The sequence below is a fragment of the Neomonachus schauinslandi genome, chromosome 11 (assembly GCF_002201575.2).
Source record: "Neomonachus schauinslandi chromosome 11, ASM220157v2, whole genome shotgun sequence".
In the NCBI taxonomy this organism is placed as follows: domain Eukaryota; kingdom Metazoa; phylum Chordata; class Mammalia; order Carnivora; family Phocidae; genus Neomonachus; species Neomonachus schauinslandi.
In genome coordinates this window covers 26,715,005-26,735,731 of record NC_058413.1, presented here as the reverse complement: position 1 = coordinate 26,735,731, position 20,727 = coordinate 26,715,005, and the positions used below count along the sequence as shown (strand labels likewise).

The window sequence follows — 20,727 nt, the reverse complement described above, 5'->3', positions numbered from 1 at the left end:
CCACGTCACGACCGCACAGCGCAGTCCAGGAGGGCGTGGGCCGCACCTTTTCCCGGCCCGCGGGTCTGCGGGTTACACACCGCCCCGGCAGGCACGTGACCCGTGGAGTGTGGCGCGCGGCGCCCTGGGCGGGCCGGGGGCGGGACCTGACGGGAGCCCCGCCCCGTCCCGGGCCAGTTAACTGGCGGCCGAGGGGCGGGCGCCCACTCCGCGGTGCAGCGGTCGGTGGAGGTGGTGATCTGGCAGGCACGGTAATGGCCACCGTGCGGGAGAAGGCGGCGGCGCTGAACCTCTCGGCTCTCCACAGCCCGGCGCAGAGGCCTCCGGGTAGGTGCTGAGGACCGCTGTCCGGGGCGTGTGGGGGTCCCGGGGCGGGCCGGGGGCGGGGGGTGGGGTGGCGCTCAGGCTGCGGTTCTCGCGCGGGACCGGGACCCCGCCGGGTCCAGCGGGCTCGGCGCGTCTGTAGCCACTCAGGCCAGCACCTCGTCGTGTCGGAGAATTGGGTCCCTCTCCTGTGGGTGGGCTTCGGCCGGCAGACTCCGCCGCCCTCACAGCCCAGCTTTTTACTTAGTTCCCCAACTTGAACTTCGCCGCGCGCTCGTCAGTGGCCCGCTGCGTGCCAGGCGCTCTCACTAGGTCTCCAGACACGCTCCACGTCGTTACTCGTAGCAAGCATATCTGGACTTGGATGGCTCTTTGCCTTCCGTCTCATCCACAAACCTCGACTCCACAATATGGCCAGGGAACCAGCGCCTCTCTTGCCCACTCTGTTCTCCAGACATCCTGGGGGTGATGAGTGGTTTTTGTTCGACGGGAAGGAACTTGGCATAAAAAGTATTTGTTCGTTAAATTTTCTGGATAAGCAGTATTTCAGTGAATAGAAGTTTTGAACTTTTTTTTTTTGAATGGTTATATGACATTAGGAGAGACGTTGGTGAATTCTGCCACCAGCTTAATCATATCTTTGGGGGTAGTTTGCTTAGCCTTTTGCTTTCTTTGAATATCCAAACAAATGAACGGAATGGATGATCAGTTCTAAAATTCTGTTCCTAGCATATTACAACTCAGTAAATAAAGATATTCAGACAACACAGCTTTTTTTTTTTTTTCCTTTTTCTTTCTAGATAAGTTAAACCTTTCCCCCTTTCTGTATCTGCTGTGTGGGGTGTTATAGGTTCCCTATCTGACAGAAACTTTTCCTTTGGAAAATACCAACCAGTGAAACTGACTCCTTCCTCAAGATGACAGTAGTCAGTGACTTAGGTCATTTGGGTGCATCTCAATGGCTCCAGTCTTGTGTTGACTTATAATTACTAATGTTCCTTTTAATCTTCAAAATACTAATGATAAATTGTGATAAAAAAACTACTTTTCTAGGAACAATCATAATATTGACCTTCTTCTGCCCCAATTTAAAGGATTCAGATAAGCATATGATGGCTACATTCAGAATTTCTCTTTGTTTTGCATTTTGAAGAGGAGGGATTCATTCATCATTTGAGAATTCAAAATTGGAAACAGTCTTGGGAAATCTTTAGGCTTACTGTCTGAGTGAAAGAAATTGCCAACTTTTGTGTGATTAGAACCATAGCACCCTGTCTTCTCTAACAGCTGAAATACCAGTTCTGAGCTTTGGGCTTTTGTGAACAGGTTCTTAGATGGCATAAGGGAATATGTATTCAAAATTAAGTAGGTGACTGTCAGAGGGAAGAGCTGAAGTGCTGGTTAGCAGATTTGAACCCAAGGAAAAGACCAGTTTCCTGCTCGGCAGGTGCAGTGGGCAGAGAAGGGCCCACTGCCTTTTTTCATTTGTTTTGCTTGCTAGGGTTGGAACCCTACCTGTTAGCATTTGTTAATCCCTCTTCCACCCTTTAGTTCCCTGTCACAGTCCCAGGGAGCACAGTAATAGGAGCCCGTGCTTCTTGGTTCCTTGCTATTGGCTTTCTTTGTGCTCTGGCAAGCAGCTTTGTACACTTCGTTCTCTACTGAATAGTTACTCTTCCACGCCCTAAAGGGGCTGTAATGACCAGGGACCTGATTTATGTAGAAGATATGAATGCTATAAGCTAAACTTCAACACTTACTTCGAAGATATTTGCCTTTTAATATAGACGAACAAGAAAGTGGTGTGTTACCCTGTTATCCCTTCATACTGTAACCTAATTCTTTGAATTCACCTGGTATCACTTTTCCAGAGAGCTCAAAGTACTTCCCATATGCTGTCTCATTAATCTGTATGCAGTAAAGTGGGGGCCAATGCCTACTTTTGTGGATACTTCTCTTAATCTGTTTTAAAGTTCTTTTTTTTTTTTTTTTAAGATTTTATTTATTTATTTGACAGAGAGAGACACAGCGAGAGAGGGAACACAAGCAGGGATGTGGGAGAGGGAGAAGCAGGCTTCCCGCAGAGCAGGGAGCCCGATGCGGGGCTCGATCCCAGGACGCTGGGATCATGACCTGAGCCGAAGGCAGACACTTAACGACTGAGCCACCCAGGCGCCCCTAAAGTTGTTCTTATTAGAAGAGATTTCTTTTACATATTTTACCTACTTGCAGCCTTCTTTTTAGAGGCAGTCTCAGGCTTCAGCCTGACATCTCTAATACCATGTAAGAGGAAAACAAACTTTGGACTACTAAAACCAATATGCAGTAAAAGCATTGCATATTGGTATCATTGTATAGCAAGTTTTTCCCACTCAGTCACAGCTGCCTATTTGAATACCCAAAACTCAGTTCTTTACATTTACATTTTTTCATAAGGTTTTGGTTAATATCCAATAGATGTAGTTCTTTTTGTTGGTCTTGACAATTCTGTAACATTTTAAAACCTCTTGAAAAAAAATTCTAAAATTCTGAAACAAATAATACATTATATGTTAAAAAAAAAAAAGAAGAAGATAGTAGGAAGGGAAAAATGAAGGGGGGAAATCGGAGGGGGAGACAAACCATGAGAGGCTATGGACTCTGAGAAACAAACTGAGGGTTCTAGAGGGGAGGGGGTTGGGGGGATGGGTTAGCCTGGTGATGGGTATTAAAGAGGGCACGTATTGAATGGAGTGCTGGGCGTTATACGCAAACAATGAATCATGGAACACTACATCAAAAACCAATGATGTATGGTGATTAACATAACGTAATAAAATAAAATTTAAAAAAAATTCTCTTTGGGGCGCCTGGGTGGCTCAGTTGGTTAAGCGACTGCCTTCGGCTCAGGTCATGATCCTGGAGTCCCTGGATCGAGTCCCGCGTCCGGGCTCCCTGCTCCGCAGGGAGCCTGCTTCTCCCTCTGACCCTCCCCCTTCTCATGTGCTCTCTCTCTCTCTCTCATTCTGTCTCAAATAAATAAATAAAATCTTTAAAAAAAAATTCTCTTTAATCCTAAATGACTTAAGATGTTTTTTAAATTTTTTAAGATTTTATTTATTTATTTGGGGCGCCTGGGTGGCTCAGTCGTTAAGCATGTGCCTTCGGCTCAGGTCATGATCCCAGGGTCCTGGGATCAAGCCCTCCCTCAGGCTCCCTGCTCCACGGGAAGCCTGCTTCTCCCTCTCCCACTCCCCCTGCTTGTGCTCCCTCTCTAGCTGTGTCTCTCTCTGTCAAATAAATAAAATCTTTAAAAAAAAAAAAAGATTTTATTTATTCATTTGAGAGAGAGCACACATGAATGGGGGGAGGAGCAGAGGGAGTGGGAGAAGCAGGCCTCCCGCTGAGCAGGACCAATCCCAGGACCCCAAGATCATGACTGGAGCTGAAGGCAGGCACTCAACTGACTGAGCCACTAAATGACTTAGGATTTTTTTTATATAGATTATTATTTTTTTAAGATTTTATTTGACAGAGACACAGAGAGAGAGGGAAGACAAGCAGGGGGAGTGTGAGAGGGAGAAGCAGGCTTCCCGCCGAGCAGGGAGCCCGATGCGGGGCTCGACCCCAGGACCCTGGGATCATGACCTGAGCCGAAGGCAGATGCTTAACGACTGAGCCACCCAGGCGCCCCTAAATGACTTAGGATTTATATATTATTTTCTGATGAAGAGTTAAATCCTCTGGTATGTGACACATCTTGGTCTTATCTGCTAGCAGTCTTTATTTACTGAATTCTGTTTAAAGCTTGACATCATCAGGTGGTACGAATAGTTAAAGGATAAACTCTTTGAAGGTAGGGACTCTGTCCCCTTAGGTCAGAGGAAGGAAGAAGAAGTAAAATACCTTTCCTTTTCTTTTTACTTTTTATTTTTTTATTTTTAATTTTAAAAAAAATATTTGAGACAGCAAGTGAGAGAGAGCACAAGCAAGGTGAAGGGCAGAGGGAGAAGAAGACTCCCTACTGAGCGGGGAGCCCGATGTGCGACTCAATGCCCGGACTCCGGGATCATGACCTAAGCCAAAGGTGGACGCTTAACCGACTGAGCCACCCAGGCGCCCCTTTTTACTTTTTAAATAAACTTTTAGAATTTTCTTTTTTTTCTTTTTGTTTTTAAGATTTTATTTATTTGACAGAGAGAGAGACAGCGAGAGAGGGAAGACTAGAAGGGGGAGTGTGAGAGGGAGAAGCAGGCTTCCCGCTGAGCAGGGATCCTGATGCTGGGCTCGATCCCAGGACCCTGTGATCATCACCTGAGCTGAAGACAGACGCCTAATGACTGAGCCAATCAGGCGCCCCAAACCTAGAATTTTAGAATAGATTTAGGTTTACAAAAAAGTCATGAAGTTTGTATATAGATTTCCCACCCACATGTCCTTCACTCATTTTCCCTTATTATTAACATCTTACATTAGTATAGTACATTTGTCACAATTAATGAACCAATGTTAACACATAATTATTAACTGAAGTCCATACTTTATTCAGATTTCCTTAATTTTTTTTTTTAAAGATTTTTTATTTATTTATTTGAGAGAGAGAGAGAGCATGAGAGGGGGAGGGTCAGAGGGAGAAGCAGACTCCCTGCTGAGCAGGGAGCCCGATGCGGGACTCGATCCCGGGACTCCAGGATCATGACCTGAGCTGACTTAACCTACTGAGCCACCCAGGCGCCCCAAGATTTCCTTAATTTTTGCCTAATGTTCTTTTTCTGTTCCAGGATCCCGTTCAGGATATTACATTACATGGAGTCCTTAGGCTCTCCTAGATTGTGACAGTTTCCCACTTTGTTTTGAGTTATACATCTGTTCATTGCTGGGTACTGATGCTACCTTACCTATATTGTCCCCTGTGATCCTCCCAGTAACTGAGAGAAGTGGACCCGGCTCTGTTTTGCAACAGAAAAGTTACACTGTTTGCCCAAGATTGCATTACTAGTAAATGATGGAGCCAAGAATAGAACCCAGGGATCTGGGACTCCAGACTGCATGCTTTTGTCTTACTCTTTGTATCCACAGAAACTAGCCCTGTGCCTGCTGCATTAACACAGGTTTTCGTGTCCTAATTTATTCAGTTAACCCACAGTTTCTGAACTCTGGGCACTGTTGACATTTTCTTTGTCGTGGGGGCTGACACTTCAGCAGTGTCCCTAGGCCCTCTACTCACTAAAGGCCGGGAGCACTTCCCCTTCCTCAGCTTGTGACGATCAAGAATGTCTCCAGACACTGCCAAATATCTAGTTGGGAGTAAAATCATCCACTAAGAACCACTGCATTAACCCTCCTTTAAAAAATTTTTAGTAGTTGGCAATCATCTACAACCCACAAGTGTCAAATAACCAAATGTATTATGTGAGGCAGTCTATAAGGCAATTAAATAATTTGAACTTTTGCAAACTATAAGGACATTTGAAAAAAAAGGCACTAGCTCACTGTTCAGGTTTTGTGGAAAATTGCCTAACATGAGCTAGCTGAATTCTTTTTTTTTTTTTTTTCCTGTGGGGTGGGGACAGTCTAATGCCCGAGAATGAAAAGGAATTGTTACATGTTCATTTAGAAGTAGCATTTTTTTTCATAATTCTTTGTGTGTTTACCTTGCATTGGGATCCACTTTTATAATGTGTATATGATCTTCTAAGGAGGTGAATAATCCTACTAATTTGAAGTGATCATAGAATTGTTTTTGCCCGTAAGTAGGTTTCACCAGCAGGGCCGTAGTAGATGTGTTACACAGATCATAGGTGCAGCTGATTATCCTTTTGTAACTTTTGAATAAATGTAATTTCTTGACACATCTGCTTTATGACTTGATTTTTAGGGAATTATTATAATGTGATTACTGTGTATTTATAGAAGGGAAGATAATTATTAGCATCACATATATAAGAGTTCAACATTAGAAATTTAACTTTTTTATTGTTGGTAAACCTTTTTGGGTAGATTTCAAATACATGCAAAGGACAGGTCTTGCTTTTGAAAATAACTATTGCTTTCAAGCGAATAAAGATGAGTGCTTGAAAAATGAATGTTAACTAGCCTAGGCTTATATAGTGCTTACGAGCATATATAGTATGTTATAGATCTAGTTTAAAACAATCTCTGAGCCTCTTGTTAGGCCACCTTCCAAAAAAGCTTTTTATCTGAGAAGGTCACATTTGTTTCTATACCTCATTTCTTACCATATTTTATGTGGTGGTCAATGTCCATTCTAAATGCAGATGGGTAGAATTTCAGTCTCTCAGATCCTATAATCAGGGGCACCTGGGTGGCTCAGTTGTTAAGCGTCTGCCTTCGGCTCAGGTCATGATCCCAGGGTCCTGGGATCAAGCCCCGCATCGGGCTCCCTGCTGGGCAGGAAGCCTGCTTCTCCCTCTCTCACTCCCTCTGCTTGTGTTCCTGCTTTCGCTATCTCTGTCTCTGTCAAATAAATAAATAAAATCTTTAAAAATAAAATAAAATCCTATAATCAGATGTTTAGACCTGAAACCAACCTTAAACACAGTGTTCAGCTCTTGTATCAGTAAATGAAGAAACCAACCTATAGAGGTTAATTCTCTTATCCCAGGTTATCACAGCTAATCTCTAGATTCTTTGATCCTTTCATCATGATGCTTTTAGAACATTCTTGACCAAATGTAAATAAGGAAGCATCAAGATGCAAATAGTGATGAATTTTAATTAATTAATTTTAGAGAGAGGAGAGAGGGGGTTGGGGCAGGAGCAGAGGGAGAGGGAGAGAGAGAATCTCAAGCAGGCTCCACACCCCCAGCACAGAGCCCGATGTGTGGCTCCATCTCACGACCCTGAGATCGTGACCTGAGCCAAAATCAAGAGTCGGACACTTAACCGACTGGGGCACCTGGGTTAATAAGGTGAGCATCACTAATAATTAAATAGTGATGAATTTTAAAGAAATGTCTAGCTCATATGCAGGTGAGAGCTGAGGACAAGCTGAAGCTGAAATTCTGATGCTAGACTTACAAAGCACTCTTTGTCTACTTCTGGTCTCTTGAATCCTGTTTAGAAGTCACAGTAATTTGTCTCACTGTGCCATGGTCTGCTATACCCATATTCATTTCAACTCTTAGATGATGATAAATAAATTTCAAACCAGCATGTGGGGGATCTGTGTTCAACTGGTGAAGTCAGCATTAAAAAAACAGGTTATCCTGGTGTGGGTTTTGGCACATGTACTTGTCAAGTGCAGGGTATATTATGTATTAAAGTATCTGTATGAACATGAGCTAGTTTGGGTCTGTGGGTGGTGATGCTTGAGGGGAAATATCCCAGGATGCAATGTTGGGAATTAATGGTCAGTGAGAACAGAGGGGACCTGAAAGGGCTGAATTGTATCATGCCTGGAGGACTCTGGAAACTTTGCATGGCTCATAGGTGCCTACTATCCTGCTCTAACCTGTTCTTTAATCTTTTATACCATGTTATCCAACCTGCAGAACTTCCTGATTTTCCCATATTTAAGCAGCAAGTTAATATGTGGAAATTTATTCTTCTTACTTCCCCTCTGAAGACTAGCCTTTTCCATGTCACTGAAGCTGTGTATCCCTTCCCTCCCACCCCTTCTGTTGTCTTATTGATCTCCAATTAGTAAGTGACTCAGCCTTAATTTTTAAGATTTGTATACCTACCTACTTGTAGCTCAACTGTTATGACTGAGGTGTATCAAATTTAATATCATTATCAGCCCAGAAGTATATTTCACTGCCACTTAAAAGGCCCTCTGATCTCTACAAGTTTGAATCTTACTTTCCTCTCCTCTCCTACTCCTGTGTACTGTGACTAGTATATATTATAGAATTTATGGTATCCTACTTTATTTTAGGACTAATGGCTACTGTTTTTATTTATTTATTTATTGGTTTATTTAATGACTGCTTTTTTTTTTTTTAAAGGTTTTATTTATATATTAGAGCATGAGCAGGGGAGAGGGGCAAAGGGAGAGGGAGAAGCAGACTCCCTGCTGAGCAAGGAGGCCATCGTGGGGCTCAATCCCAGGACCCTGAGATCATGACCCAAGCTGAAGGCAGACGCTTAACCGACTGAGCCACCCGGGCACACATGACTGCTGTTTTTAAATAGCTTTGCTAAGGGTTCACAATGTTTTTTTTTTTTTTTTTAGGGCTCACAAATCTTAAAGTTGTTTTGTTTCTTCTAATCTCATTGGCTCGCTTAAAGCTCTTTCACTTAATCCAAGTCTTCAGTGAAAAGTTGATGCTAAAACTGGTGACTTAATGTATTTATATTTGAGTCCTAGAAGAAGTATGTTTACTACTTGTGAAACTGGGTTTGTTTAACTCATGAACCTCAATTTCCTCAAAGTAAGATTATTAATAAGTATTTCAGAGAAGTTTATCAGGATTAAGCAAGAGAGGACAGAGCTTGTCATATTTAAGTACTCAAATATTAGTTATTAGTAATAATGAAGATTTGAAAAAAGACTAAAGAGCAGACATTAAGTTCATTTATTTTTTTTTCATTAAGTTCATTTAAATCCAGCTATAATCTCTAATATTTTAAGAAGCTAAGAATATTAACCTTGAACACTCCTTTTAGTTACTGTGTCTGGAAACAGCGCAGCTACTCCTCGGTTCTAGATACCAGGAATGACCTGGACAGATTTTGAGATTTCCTTAAATGCTCCATTCTGGCTCTATTCAGTAGATATTAAATACTGTGCCAGTAGTAAATCTATTTCCACCTTGGAATAGTTTTACTAGTTTATCTAGTTGATTCTCCTATAATTCAGTCCTTAAAACTGCCTACATGATATTTGGAAAACTGGTATCAATTACTACCTTCTTTGTTTAGTATTGGATTATGAAGTATCTTGAATTTTATTTTATTTTTATTTTTTTTAAACTAATACTAGCAATTTTATTTTTTTATTACTTTTTTAAGATTTTATTTATTTATTTGAGAGAGAGAGAGAGAGATCATGAGCAGGGGGGAAGGGTAGAGGGAGAAGCAGACTCCCCGCTGAGCAGGGAGCCCAGTGCGGGACTTGATCCCAGGACCCTGGGATCGTGACCTGAGCTGAAGGCAGACGCCCAACTGACTGAGTCACCCAGGCGCCCAGTATCTTGAATTTTAAAATATAAAAACAGTCTTGCTGATTATTTTAAACTAACATAATAATTGGTAGATAGTTAAACTACCCATCTATTTTTGGTCTGGGAATATATGAATAAACAGTAAAGGGCTTTATGTGTGTGCATGTGTGTATGTTAGTAATTTTCCTGGTGAAGATGTTAAAATTTCTAGTAGCACAAAATGACACTGTAAGTGAATACAGTGTGATGGTTCACTATGATTCTTTTATTTATTATAATACAAAAGATGAATTCCAAATGACCCACTTAAAATTTATGACCCTAGTACATTAAGTGGAGTTTTAATGTCCTTCAGGAACTTATCTTTGCCTTCATCTCATACATTCTATTTATCTAAAAAGGCAGGAAGGTAATTTCAGGTAGCAGTTTCTTTAGTTATGTCTCCCCTTGTTCCTTACAGTTTTACTGATGCATAGTTTTCCTTTTTACACAACCTTAAGGGAAGTAGTAAGTTTCAACTTCTCTGTTAGAGTATCCTAAAAATAAAGGGAGTAAGACACCTAACAAAACTGGGGACTTAAAAATTAGAACCACTGAATATTCAGAGGATCATTGAAAAGTGTAACACATAAAAAGGCATACTCTGTTTATGTAAAAAGAGAGCCAGCCAGCCGGCCAGCCAGCCAACAAGCTGATGATTAGCTAGACTCTGTTCCATCAGCTTATTAAAACTAAGGTCCATTTTTTTTCCTTTTAATTGTTTCTCCTTTTCTTTGTAGTTTTGCCAAATATCCGTTTATTACAATGAGGAAAAATGTGATAAATCTTTGAAAGCATGTTTTCTTTCTTTTCTGTTTTGCTAAAATCTTGCTCAGTTTCTATGCTTTTCCTATCTTTGTGGTAGGCTGTGAGCTCCTATTGGGTAGGAACCAGTTTTCCCTGTTACAGAGTACTTAATTTATAAGCTGCATAATAGGAAGCTTTAAAAATAGTAGTTATTCCAACTCCTGTGTGTGTGTGTGTCTAAATGATACAGACCATGAACCAAATTCCAGTAGCACCTCTTACAACATAATGTCTGGAAGTTACACTTAACCTCTGTGAATCTATTCTCCATTTCTCAAGTAGAGATTATGTCTACCTCATGGGGTTGCTAATGACCTAAATGTGAGGCACTTAGTAGAGTTCCGTGCACATGATTAGTAGCTGCCACAAGGACCTGCTTGATCTGCACTCCCCCACCCCAAAGACCATTTCCACTCCCCTCTGGTCTCCCTTCCTACTGTTCTCTCCCTGGTCACCCTCTCAGGCCATGCTGGCCTTGTTCCTCCTCTCTTGGCCAAGCACACTCGCTTCTCGGGCCTTTGTTCTTTCTGTTCTCTCTGCCCTTTCCCCAAATATCTGCACAGCTTGCTTCCTGGTTTTACTCAGGCTTCTGCTCAGATATCACCTTGTCAGATCTTTCCAGACATCCCCCCTAAAATAGTGTTCTCCTCTTCACCAGGCTTTATTTTTCTCCTAAGCACTCATCTAACACATACATATTGTGTGTATCTTCCCACAAAGTAGAAGTCTGTGAGAACAGGGACTCTATTTTGCGCACCGATGTATCTAAGCCCAAAGAACAGTGTTCAGCATATAGTAGGCACTGCATTTTTGATGAGCTGCTACTGATTAAAAGTTCAATAACAAGCTGACCTCATAATTGTTCCTCATTAATAACTTTGGAAATTGCCACTTTTTGCTCAAGGATTGCTTAGACCTGATTATAAATGAACAAGGTTACTCTGCGTTTTTCCCCATTGCAGGTTTCAGTGTGGCCCAGAAACCATTTGGAGCCACATATGTGTGGAGCAGCATTATAAACACGCTTCAAACACAGGTGCAGGTGAAAAAGCGAAGACACCATTTAAAAAGACACAATGACTGCTTTGTTGGTTCAGAAGCTGTGGATGTCATTTTTTCTCACCTAATTCAGAATAAATATTTTGGTGATGTGGATATTCCTCGGGCCAAAGTGGTGAGAGTGTGTCAAGCACTTATGGACTACAAAGTATTTGAAGCAGTTCCAACCAAAGTCTTTGGAAAAGACAAAAAACCTACATTTGAAGATAGTAGTTGCAGCCTTTATAGATTCACAACCATACCTAATCAAGACAGTCAGTTAGGCAAAGAGAATAAGCGATATTCACCTTCCAGGTTAGTATATAATGTTAGATTATCCTGGGGATATTGGCAGGATTTCATCGACTTTTTAGCGAGAGGCTGACTGGCTTTATGTTATTTTAGAAATTGTAAATTAGGCTAACCTGGGCCAAGGGGTCTGTGGGGAAATTTGATAAAATACAGTGAATTTCTATTTATTTGGTATCTCCTGGAATTCCTACTTATTCATATTTTATATTTAGCAGAAATAATCAACAAACTTTGATTTTCTTTCTGCATCAATTTACAATCATAGTATAAAAATATGTTAGAGAGTTTATACACAAAGTGATATGAGAACAGAAAAGGTGAAGGGAGGCTGGTGGGTTATCACTAGAATCTAGGACATGGTAGATGTTAAGTATGAAAGGCATGTGGGACCCAGAATGCAGAGGATTTTATATGACATACGACATAAAGAGTTTGCAATCAATCATACAGATGTTGGGGAGGCCACAGAAAATGACATTGAATCTTAGAAAGGTCATCCTGGCAGCCATACGGACAGCCTAACTGGGAGAGCCAGTTAGGAATCTATTGCACTATTGCAGTCTACAGATGAGGGTGAAGTGAGCAGCAGTGGTGAAGAAGGAATCATGTCAAGGGAGACTGGGGGACAAAATTGTAGAACGCAGTGCTTGAAATGGATGTATGTGATGAGTACATAATTAACTTGGTTATTTGTCATGAAATAAGACGTTTCTCTCTTTTTTTTTTTTTTTAAAGATTTTATTTATTTATTTGAGAGAGAGAAAGAGCACACGAGGGGGGAGCGGGAGAGGGAGAAGCAGACTCCCTGCTGAGCAGGGAGCCCGATGCGGGACTCGATCCCGGGACTCCAGGATCATGACCTCAGCCGAAGGCAGTCGCTTAACCAACTGAGCCACCCAGGCGCCCAAGACGTTTCTCTTTTATTTTCTTCAGCTAAACTGTATAGAAGTGACTGTGTAACTGAAGCTCTTATAATTCAGATCTGACCCAAAGAGTTTTAGTGTTACCGACTTTCAATTATTTTTTTTTTTAAGTTTTATTTATTTGAGAGAGAGAGCAAGCACAAGCAGGGGGAGGGGTGGAGGGAGAGGGAGAAGCAGGCTCCCCACCGAACAGGGAGCCGAACGTGGGGCTCGATCCCAGGACCCTGAGATCATGACCTAACCTGAAGGCAGATGCTTAACCAACTGAGCCACCCGGGCACCCCTTTCAATTATTTTTAATGTATAGTGTATCAAAAATTGTGTATTTTTAGTGTATTTAGTGTATCAAATATCTTTTTTTAAAGATTTTTTATTTATTTGACAGAGAGAGACACAGCGAGAGAGGGAACCCAAGTAGGGGGAGTGGGAGAGGGAGAAGCAGGCTTCCCGCTGAGCAGGGAGCCCGATGCGGGGCTCGATCCCAGGACCCAGGGATCATGACCTGAACCAAAGGCAGACGCTTAACAACTGAGACACCCAGGCGCCCCTGTATCAAATATCTTAATGTCTTAACTTTCAAGACTCTCTATTTAAAAGATGATAACATTTACCTCTCTGTTTAGGAAAAATATATGAGGGTAAGATAGGGCAAAATCACTGCTTTCCAAATGCAAGTCCACATTCTTTATGTGAAACCTTTGGGGCCACATGCATTTAGAAATTTGGAACTTTGGAGGTTTTAAAAAGATAATTTTGTAGATAGAACATATATTAGATAACACTCCTCGAGGGATCTGGGAGAGCATCTGGTAACAAAATGCATTAATATTTCTGCAGTAAACAAAATACTCATATTAACTGGGATAAGTAAAGACTATGCGGGACAGGTTTCCTCCCCCCCCCCCCCCCCGGCCCCAGTAAAGTGAGGACAGGTTTTGTCACTATATGAGTTCTGAATAAACTTTAGATTTCTCACAGCCTTTGGGGTTTCAGAATTGTGGGTAAATATTTATAGGTCTATATTTGGAAAATGATGAGCACTGTCCACCAAAGAGTGCCCCAGAAATAGAGATAAGAGATAAAAACAGTAAGCATAATGAAGTTTGGTTATGTTTTAAAATTGGAGATCAAAATTTTAGTCGTCGAATTGCTTAAATCTAAATATTCAAAGAAAAATTTAGAGTATGTATATTTGGGCTCGAGAGTGAAGGTGGATGTTTTTGTATTCTACTCTTAGAATTTGCATTTGTTGTGTTTTTGCTCTGAAATACATAAGCTTTGTAGAAACTCAGCTCTTTGATGGTAAAGTATTTCTCTGGGCTTACTAAAATAAATTAATAATTAATAAATAATACTAAAATAAATTCATTTTAGGTATTCCGATGTATTTAAGTCATCTGATATCAAATCAGCAAGTTTAGAGGATCTGTGGGAAAATCTGAGTTTAAAGCCTACTAACTCCCCTCCTGTAAACATCTCTGCAACCTTGTCTCCACAAGGTAAGTAAAGATGATGCAAGTAAGAAATTTAGAAGACCAACTTCAGATAAAATTAGTTATTTAAAACTTTTCAATCTTAACCTTTATTAGAATTTAAATATTCAGAGCACAAAGAAAGAGTACACTGTGTATTAAAGTTGTTTATATTAAGTTTTAACAGAGGTCTATTATCTTCAACAAATAGATCAGTGTTGCAATTCTTGAACACTGACTTTTGTCCTATCAGCTGGCAGAGGTTCAAGCTGCAGTGTTTTGCGTGCAGATTTTTATTTATTTTAAATATGCTCTCAGATATCTTTTTCTCTAACATTTTATGAGGTTAAATAAAATTTTGAAAATTACATTAGAACATTAACAGAACTCTTATGTTCTTCCTTGTCTATGGCAATGGAATGCAGATTAATGACTGATTTCCACCTTCCCTCCCCCATCCCAGTTGTGGAAACCCTGAGTGGAATAATCTGCAGCCAATAGTTTCAGACCAGTTTTCAGATTGAATAATGAATCATTCTTTCTTCCAAAGTCCTTATTAACATGTTACATGACTTGATCTCTTATCTCTGCCATATTGCTTTTACAGTAAAAGAATGAAAAGAATTCCTGCTGTCTAAAGTCTGTTCTCCTACACTTTAAACAAATCTTGAATTGTTTTACTTTGTCATAAGAAACCACTTTATAAATAAGGTTGACTTTTTTTTCTCTTTTCTCTTTTTTTTTTTGCCAAAATTTATACCTTAGACTTGCCTAGACAAATATCGTGGTATTTAGTAAATATTTTTACTTTTCACTTTGTCATTTTCCTGTGTAGTTATTAATGAAGTATGGCAAGAAGAAACAATTGGACGTCTACTGCAGCTCGTAGACCTTCCACTTCTTGACTCCTTACTCAAACAGCAAGAGGTTGTATCTAAAGTTCCTCAGCCTAAGAGGCAACCTGATTTGGTCAACAACAGTAACTATCTGGATCGAGGGATTCTCAAGGCTTACAGTGACTCTCAGTATGTGGAAATACATCTATCTCAATAATTTGAGTGTGTTTGTAGGAAAATCGTAGATAATGGTTTTAAGATAATCTCCTGAATTCTTCCGTCCACGGGATCAGATATGCATTAGCAGTTGATAATTATCAGGACTTGGGAAAGTGAAGAACAAAATTACCTTGGTCAAAATTAGAAAGAGATATAATTTTCATTATTTTTTTATATTTATTTTTGCTTCTCACATAACCTACTTACACATCAAGTGAAGAAAATGATTCTTCTTATCTTTGTTAAAATGTAGGGCTCTCTGGTCTTCAAAGGGACCCGGAACAAAATTAACAGATTTGACAAATTCTTAGACTCGTTTGACTACCTATACTTTTATGCTTCACCAAAATATCTTGAATATGTATTTTTTTTAAAGATTTTATTTATTTATTTGACAGAGAGAGACATAGCGAGAGAGGGAACACAAGCAGGGGGAGTGGGAGAGGGAGGAGCAGGCTTCCCGCTGAGCAAGGAGCCCGACATGGGGCTTAATCCCAGGACCCTGGGATCATGACCTGAGCCGAAGGCACATGCTTAACGACTGAGCCACCCAGGCGCCCCTTGAATATGTATTTTTTAATTAACTAGTGTTACTGAAGAGAGAATGAAAGTAACTCTTGCTCTCATATCTGACTATCATTCTTCTGAATATAAATCTTAAATTGTGAAGGCTTGGGCGCCTGGGTGGCTCAGTTGGTTAAGCGACTGCCTTCGGCTCAGGTCATGATCCTGGAGTCCCGGGATCGAGTCCCGCATCTGGCTCCCTGCTCGGTAGGGAGTCTGCTTCTCCCTCTGACCCTCCCCCCCTCTCATGCTCTCTGTCTCTCACTCTCTCTCAAAATAAAATAAATAAAATCTTAAAAAAAAAAAAAAATTGTGAAGGCTTAACTTCAGGTGCTAAAGGAAGTATGATTTTTTTTTTTTCCCCTTAAGGAAGAGTTCTATATTCCTTATAACTTTGAAATTATTTTCTTAAGTAAAATTATTAAAGGTTAAAATCTTGTATTTTCTAGCTTGTTTAATTTTTAATTACTTTGCCTCAGCAGATCGTGTTCAGTAGTTAGGGAGATGGGAATGTTTAAAAGGAATGCAACTTACATTTCTCAGTACTTCTTCACAAGTTCCACAGTCCAGTGAACTATTAATAGTTAAATACCAAAAGGTAGTTTAAAACCTTATGCAAGGGGTGCCTGGGTGGCTCAGTCGTTAAGCATCTGCCTTCGGCTCAGGTCATGATCCCAGGGTCCTGGGATTAAGCCCCACATCGGGCTCCTTGCTCAGCGGGAAGCCTGCTTCTCCCTCTCCCACTCCCCCTGCTTGTGTTACCTCTCTTGCTGTCTCTCTCTCTATGTCAAATAAATAAATAAAATCTTAAATAAATAAATAAAATCTTACGCAAAAAAGAAGTTAATCCTAACATACTAGTTAACTGAACTCTGTGTGTATAATAGGACGATTATTATTCAACAAGAATTTAAATCATTATGATGAGCACTGAGGGAAAAAAAGATAAATAAAATTGAATAAATCACACCTCTAATTCTTTTTTTTTTAAGGTGGGGGAGGGGCAGAGGGCTAGAGAGAATCTTAAGCAGGCTCCACCTCCAGTATGGAGCCCAAGGTGAGGCTCCATCTCAGGGCCCTGAGATCGTGACCTTTAGCTGAAATCAAGAGTCAGACATTTAACTGACTGAGCCTCCCAGGTGCCCCACACACCTATAATTCTTTAAAAAAAAATGAATTTAAATCCTATTTCTATAATCTAGTTTTTTTTTTAAGATTTTATTTTTAAGTAATCTCTACACCTATCATGGGGCTTGAACTCACAACCCCAAGATCAAGAGTTGCATGCTCCACCGACTGTGCCCCATATTTCTACGATCTAAAGTAACATATGAAAACATTTTATAATTACCTTACATTTTAAATACAGAATTAGAAATTGTGCTAGAAGTGACCTTGAGGATCATCTTGCTGCATCTTACTATGAACTTGATGAAGCTGATGCACAGAAAGGTGACATGACCTGCCCGATATAATGCTCTTGGGTGGTGGCAGAATTAGTTGTCCTGAGTTCATAGCAGTAGAGCACATGGTTGTTCTTTTTTAAACTACATATAAAATACATATAAAATATATCATGTATAGGGCACCTGGGTGGCTCAGTCGTTAAGCGTCTGCCTTTGGCTCAGGTCATGATCCCAGGGTCCTGGGATCGAGTCCCGCATCGGGCTCCCTGCTCAGCGGGAAGCCTGCTTCTCCCTCTCCCACTCCCCCTGCTTGTGTTCCTGCTCTCGCTGTCTCTCTCTCTGTCAAATAAATAAATAAATAAATAAAATCTTTAAAAAATATATATATCATGTATATTAGCAAGTTGAATATTGAAAGTTATTCTAGAATTCTGTTTCTTGAAATGTAACATTTTTCTGATTTACCCAGATGGCATTTTATTAGAAATGGAAACTAATATTTAATTGTTTTTGAAACCCTACCTTATCTTCCTCTGTTGTCTCCTAGCCAGAGTGAGAGATGATAGATCACAGAGCTCTGAAGTACACAACATCATGTTAGAAAAATACTGGCCTAGGAGTCAGATCTGGGATCTAGTCCTAACTGGGACCCTGAGCAAGTAACTTAGAGTTTCTGGACCTCTGTTGTAAATTTAATATTAGAGTTTGAATTTTGATATCCTTTTCAGTTTACATTGTAGTGGATAGCTTCTGTTTTCACTTAGAAAAGAAAAAGAAGACATATGAAGCCAAACTTTTTGTCTGTGATACATGATCTAGCTATATGTTAAAAAGAATTACACATATCTATATCTAAGTGTATAGAAATTTATCCTCATGGCAAACTTGAAAGAGGTAGTAAATTAGGTACTGTGTGTATATTTGTTACTTGCTTTTTAAAATACTTAAAATAATTTTTTTGAAAATAATTCTTTTTTCCCCCATAGGGAAGATGAATGGCTCTCTGCAGCAACTGATTGCTTAGAATACCTTCCAGACCAGATGGTGGTGGACATAAGCAGAAACTTTCCTGAGCAACCAGATAGGATAGACTTAGTGAAAGAACTTCTGTTTGATGCCATTGGCAAATATTACAGTAGTAGGGAACCTCTGTTAAATCACTTATCTGATGTTCATAATGGCATTGCAGAGCTCTTAGGTAAGTAAGATCTTACTGGATACTGGAATTTGTCTTTTGGAGGAAACAGGAAAAAGTTAATTATCCTCAGAATGAACCAAATTGCTTCAGGCTCGAAGTGGATCTGGATAAATCCATGGAAAGTATGTTTATTCCAAACTTCTAGGGTTCATTTGGAAGGAGGCTTTAGTAAGTTCTAAAGTTATGCAGGAACTTCTGGTTGGCACAGGAGAATGCTGCCCTAATTCACTGTAAGTTTAATAGGTATAGTGTGGCAGTTCTCTTCTTTAGAAAACACTACCAACACCACCACTCTCCCCCGCTTCATTGTCTTCAAAATGGCAGACACTCAATCCCTCTACCAATGAGCCAGACTGTTCGACATGGTTTGTTGAAAACAAATTGTGGATTTCAGAGAATCCTTTCTATTTTTCTCAGGTAGAGTTGGATACATCAGTACTTTACACATAGTGTACCTTGAAATGTGTTGAATTAATGAAAAGCAGGCTGAGAATTTATTTACAAAGCCAAGAGTTTAATTTAACATCCTAAGATGATTATGACAAGGATTTAGGGTATCAGTTGCCAATTTGAGAATAGGCTGCCTTGACGGTTGGTATTGGTCATTTATTGTAATTCCTAGTTGTTTTGTTTTGCTTTTGAAAATAGTTTTGAGAGGCCCCTGAGTGGCTCAGTCGGTTAAGCGTCTGCTTTCTGCTCGGGTCATGGTCCCAGCATCCTGGGATCGAGCCCTGCATCGGGTTCCATGCTCAGTGGGGAGACTGCTTCTCCCTCTCCTTCTGCCTGCCTGCCTATCTGCCTACTTGTGATCTCTCTCTCTCTCTCTGTCAAATAAATAAATAAAATCTTAAAAAAAAAAAAAAGTTTTGAGTAAGTTTAGTGTTTAGCTTCAGCTTTACGTTGAATTTTGTTCCCTTTGATAGTCCTATTTGGTCAAAATTAAAAGCAGTTTTTTCTTTCGGCTGAAGTGAACGGGAAGACTGAAATAGCATTAGAAGCCACTCAGCTCTTTCTAAAGCTTCTGGACTCCCAAAATAGAGAAGAATTTAGAAGACTACTGTATTTCATGGCTGTTGCAGCACATCCTTCTGAATTTAAATTACAGAAAGAAGTAAGTCTTTTGTCTAAATGTGAATTGTATTCGAGCAGCCTTAGTTCTTACAGGACCCACAAGTCAGATTATTTCACATCGGCATCAAATATGCTGAAATGACTAATGACTATTAATATTCAACATTGCCTTTTATATAAACTCATTCTTTTAAATATACACTATTGGGTGTGTTTTATTTTTATAGAGTGACAACCGAATGGTTGTGAAAAGGATATTCTCAAAAGCGATTGTTGACAATAAAAATTTATCTAAAGGCAAAACTGATCTTCTCGTACTCTTTTTAATGGATCATCAAAAAGATGTTTTTAAGGTAAAATTCTGAAAGTAGTTAAGTTGAGCTTATGTAATAGATCACTGGATTAAAATGCATTTGAATAATCTGTGTCCCTCTTTTTTTTTTTTTTTTTTTTTTTAAGATTCCAGGAACTCTACATAAAATTGTTAGTGTTAAGCTCATGGCCATTCAGAAAGGAAGAGATCCAAATAGAGACACAGGTAATCTGAGAAATATAATTTTCATGATCTTCCAAAGATAAATTCCTAGTGTTTATTTGAAAGTATTTTGTTGCACTTTAATTTCAACTAAACTTTAAATTCCTCAGGGTTATCTAGACTTAGCAGAGAGCCTCCTTATGTCAAAAAGTAACTTGACCAAATTTAGACAGTCAGCAGTGCTTAGCATCTTCAATGCATTTTATAAACTGGGGAATAAGAATATAAATGTAAAAATATTGCTTTTTTTTTTTAGTTAAATCTGAGGAATAGATTCATTAACTGAACTTTTTACTTTTAAACATAAAGGATATATATATTGCCAGAGAATTGATCAAAGTGATTATTCTGACCATACACAGAAGACAACCAAGGATGAACTAATGAATTTACTAAAGACTATTGATGAGGATTCAAAACTATCTGCCAAAGAGAAGAAAAAATTGCTAGGTCAGTTCTATAAGTGTCATCCAGACATCTTTATTGAGTATTTTGGAGACTGAGTTTTTAATGTCTGTATATAACTTAGGTATTTTAATAATAAATTATGTATCCTAAATATCTAATCACATTTGTAATCTTAGATGTTCTAAATATGAAATTGTACTTAATAAAACATTTTTTGTATAAACTTCTGTGTCTGAAACTAAGTATTAGATGGTGTATTGCTGTTAGATATTAACCTCTTTAGGGTGAGCTGATTTATAAGTACTGTGCCCAATACTTTATAGAACATCATAGAAATTTAATGATATGACATTGCAGTGTTTACATAACAAAGTATTAAATAGTAAGGAAGTCTATAATTACAAGTTAATAGGAGTGTGGTTTTTACCCTAAGAGGTACTCCTTAAAGATACAAGAGAGAAACTCAGG

The 20,727-nt window shown here is 39.5% G+C and overlaps 1 protein-coding gene across 1 annotated transcript; it reads left to right on the top strand.

The window, feature by feature from the left end:
- Window positions 1-235: 235 nt before the first annotated feature.
- On the top strand, window positions 236-20,460 carry DEPDC7 (DEP domain containing 7). The gene is made up of 9 exons (XM_021684732.2): window positions 236-327; window positions 11,240-11,630; window positions 13,925-14,049; window positions 14,858-15,047; window positions 18,034-18,245; window positions 19,214-19,356; window positions 19,544-19,669; window positions 19,776-19,854; window positions 20,161-20,460. Exons 1-9 carry the CDS (start codon window positions 255-257, stop codon window positions 20,352-20,354), a joined length of 1,533 nt encoding a protein of 510 aa, XP_021540407.1. The 5' UTR covers window positions 236-254; the 3' UTR covers window positions 20,355-20,460.
- Window positions 20,461-20,727: the final 267 nt, after the last annotated feature.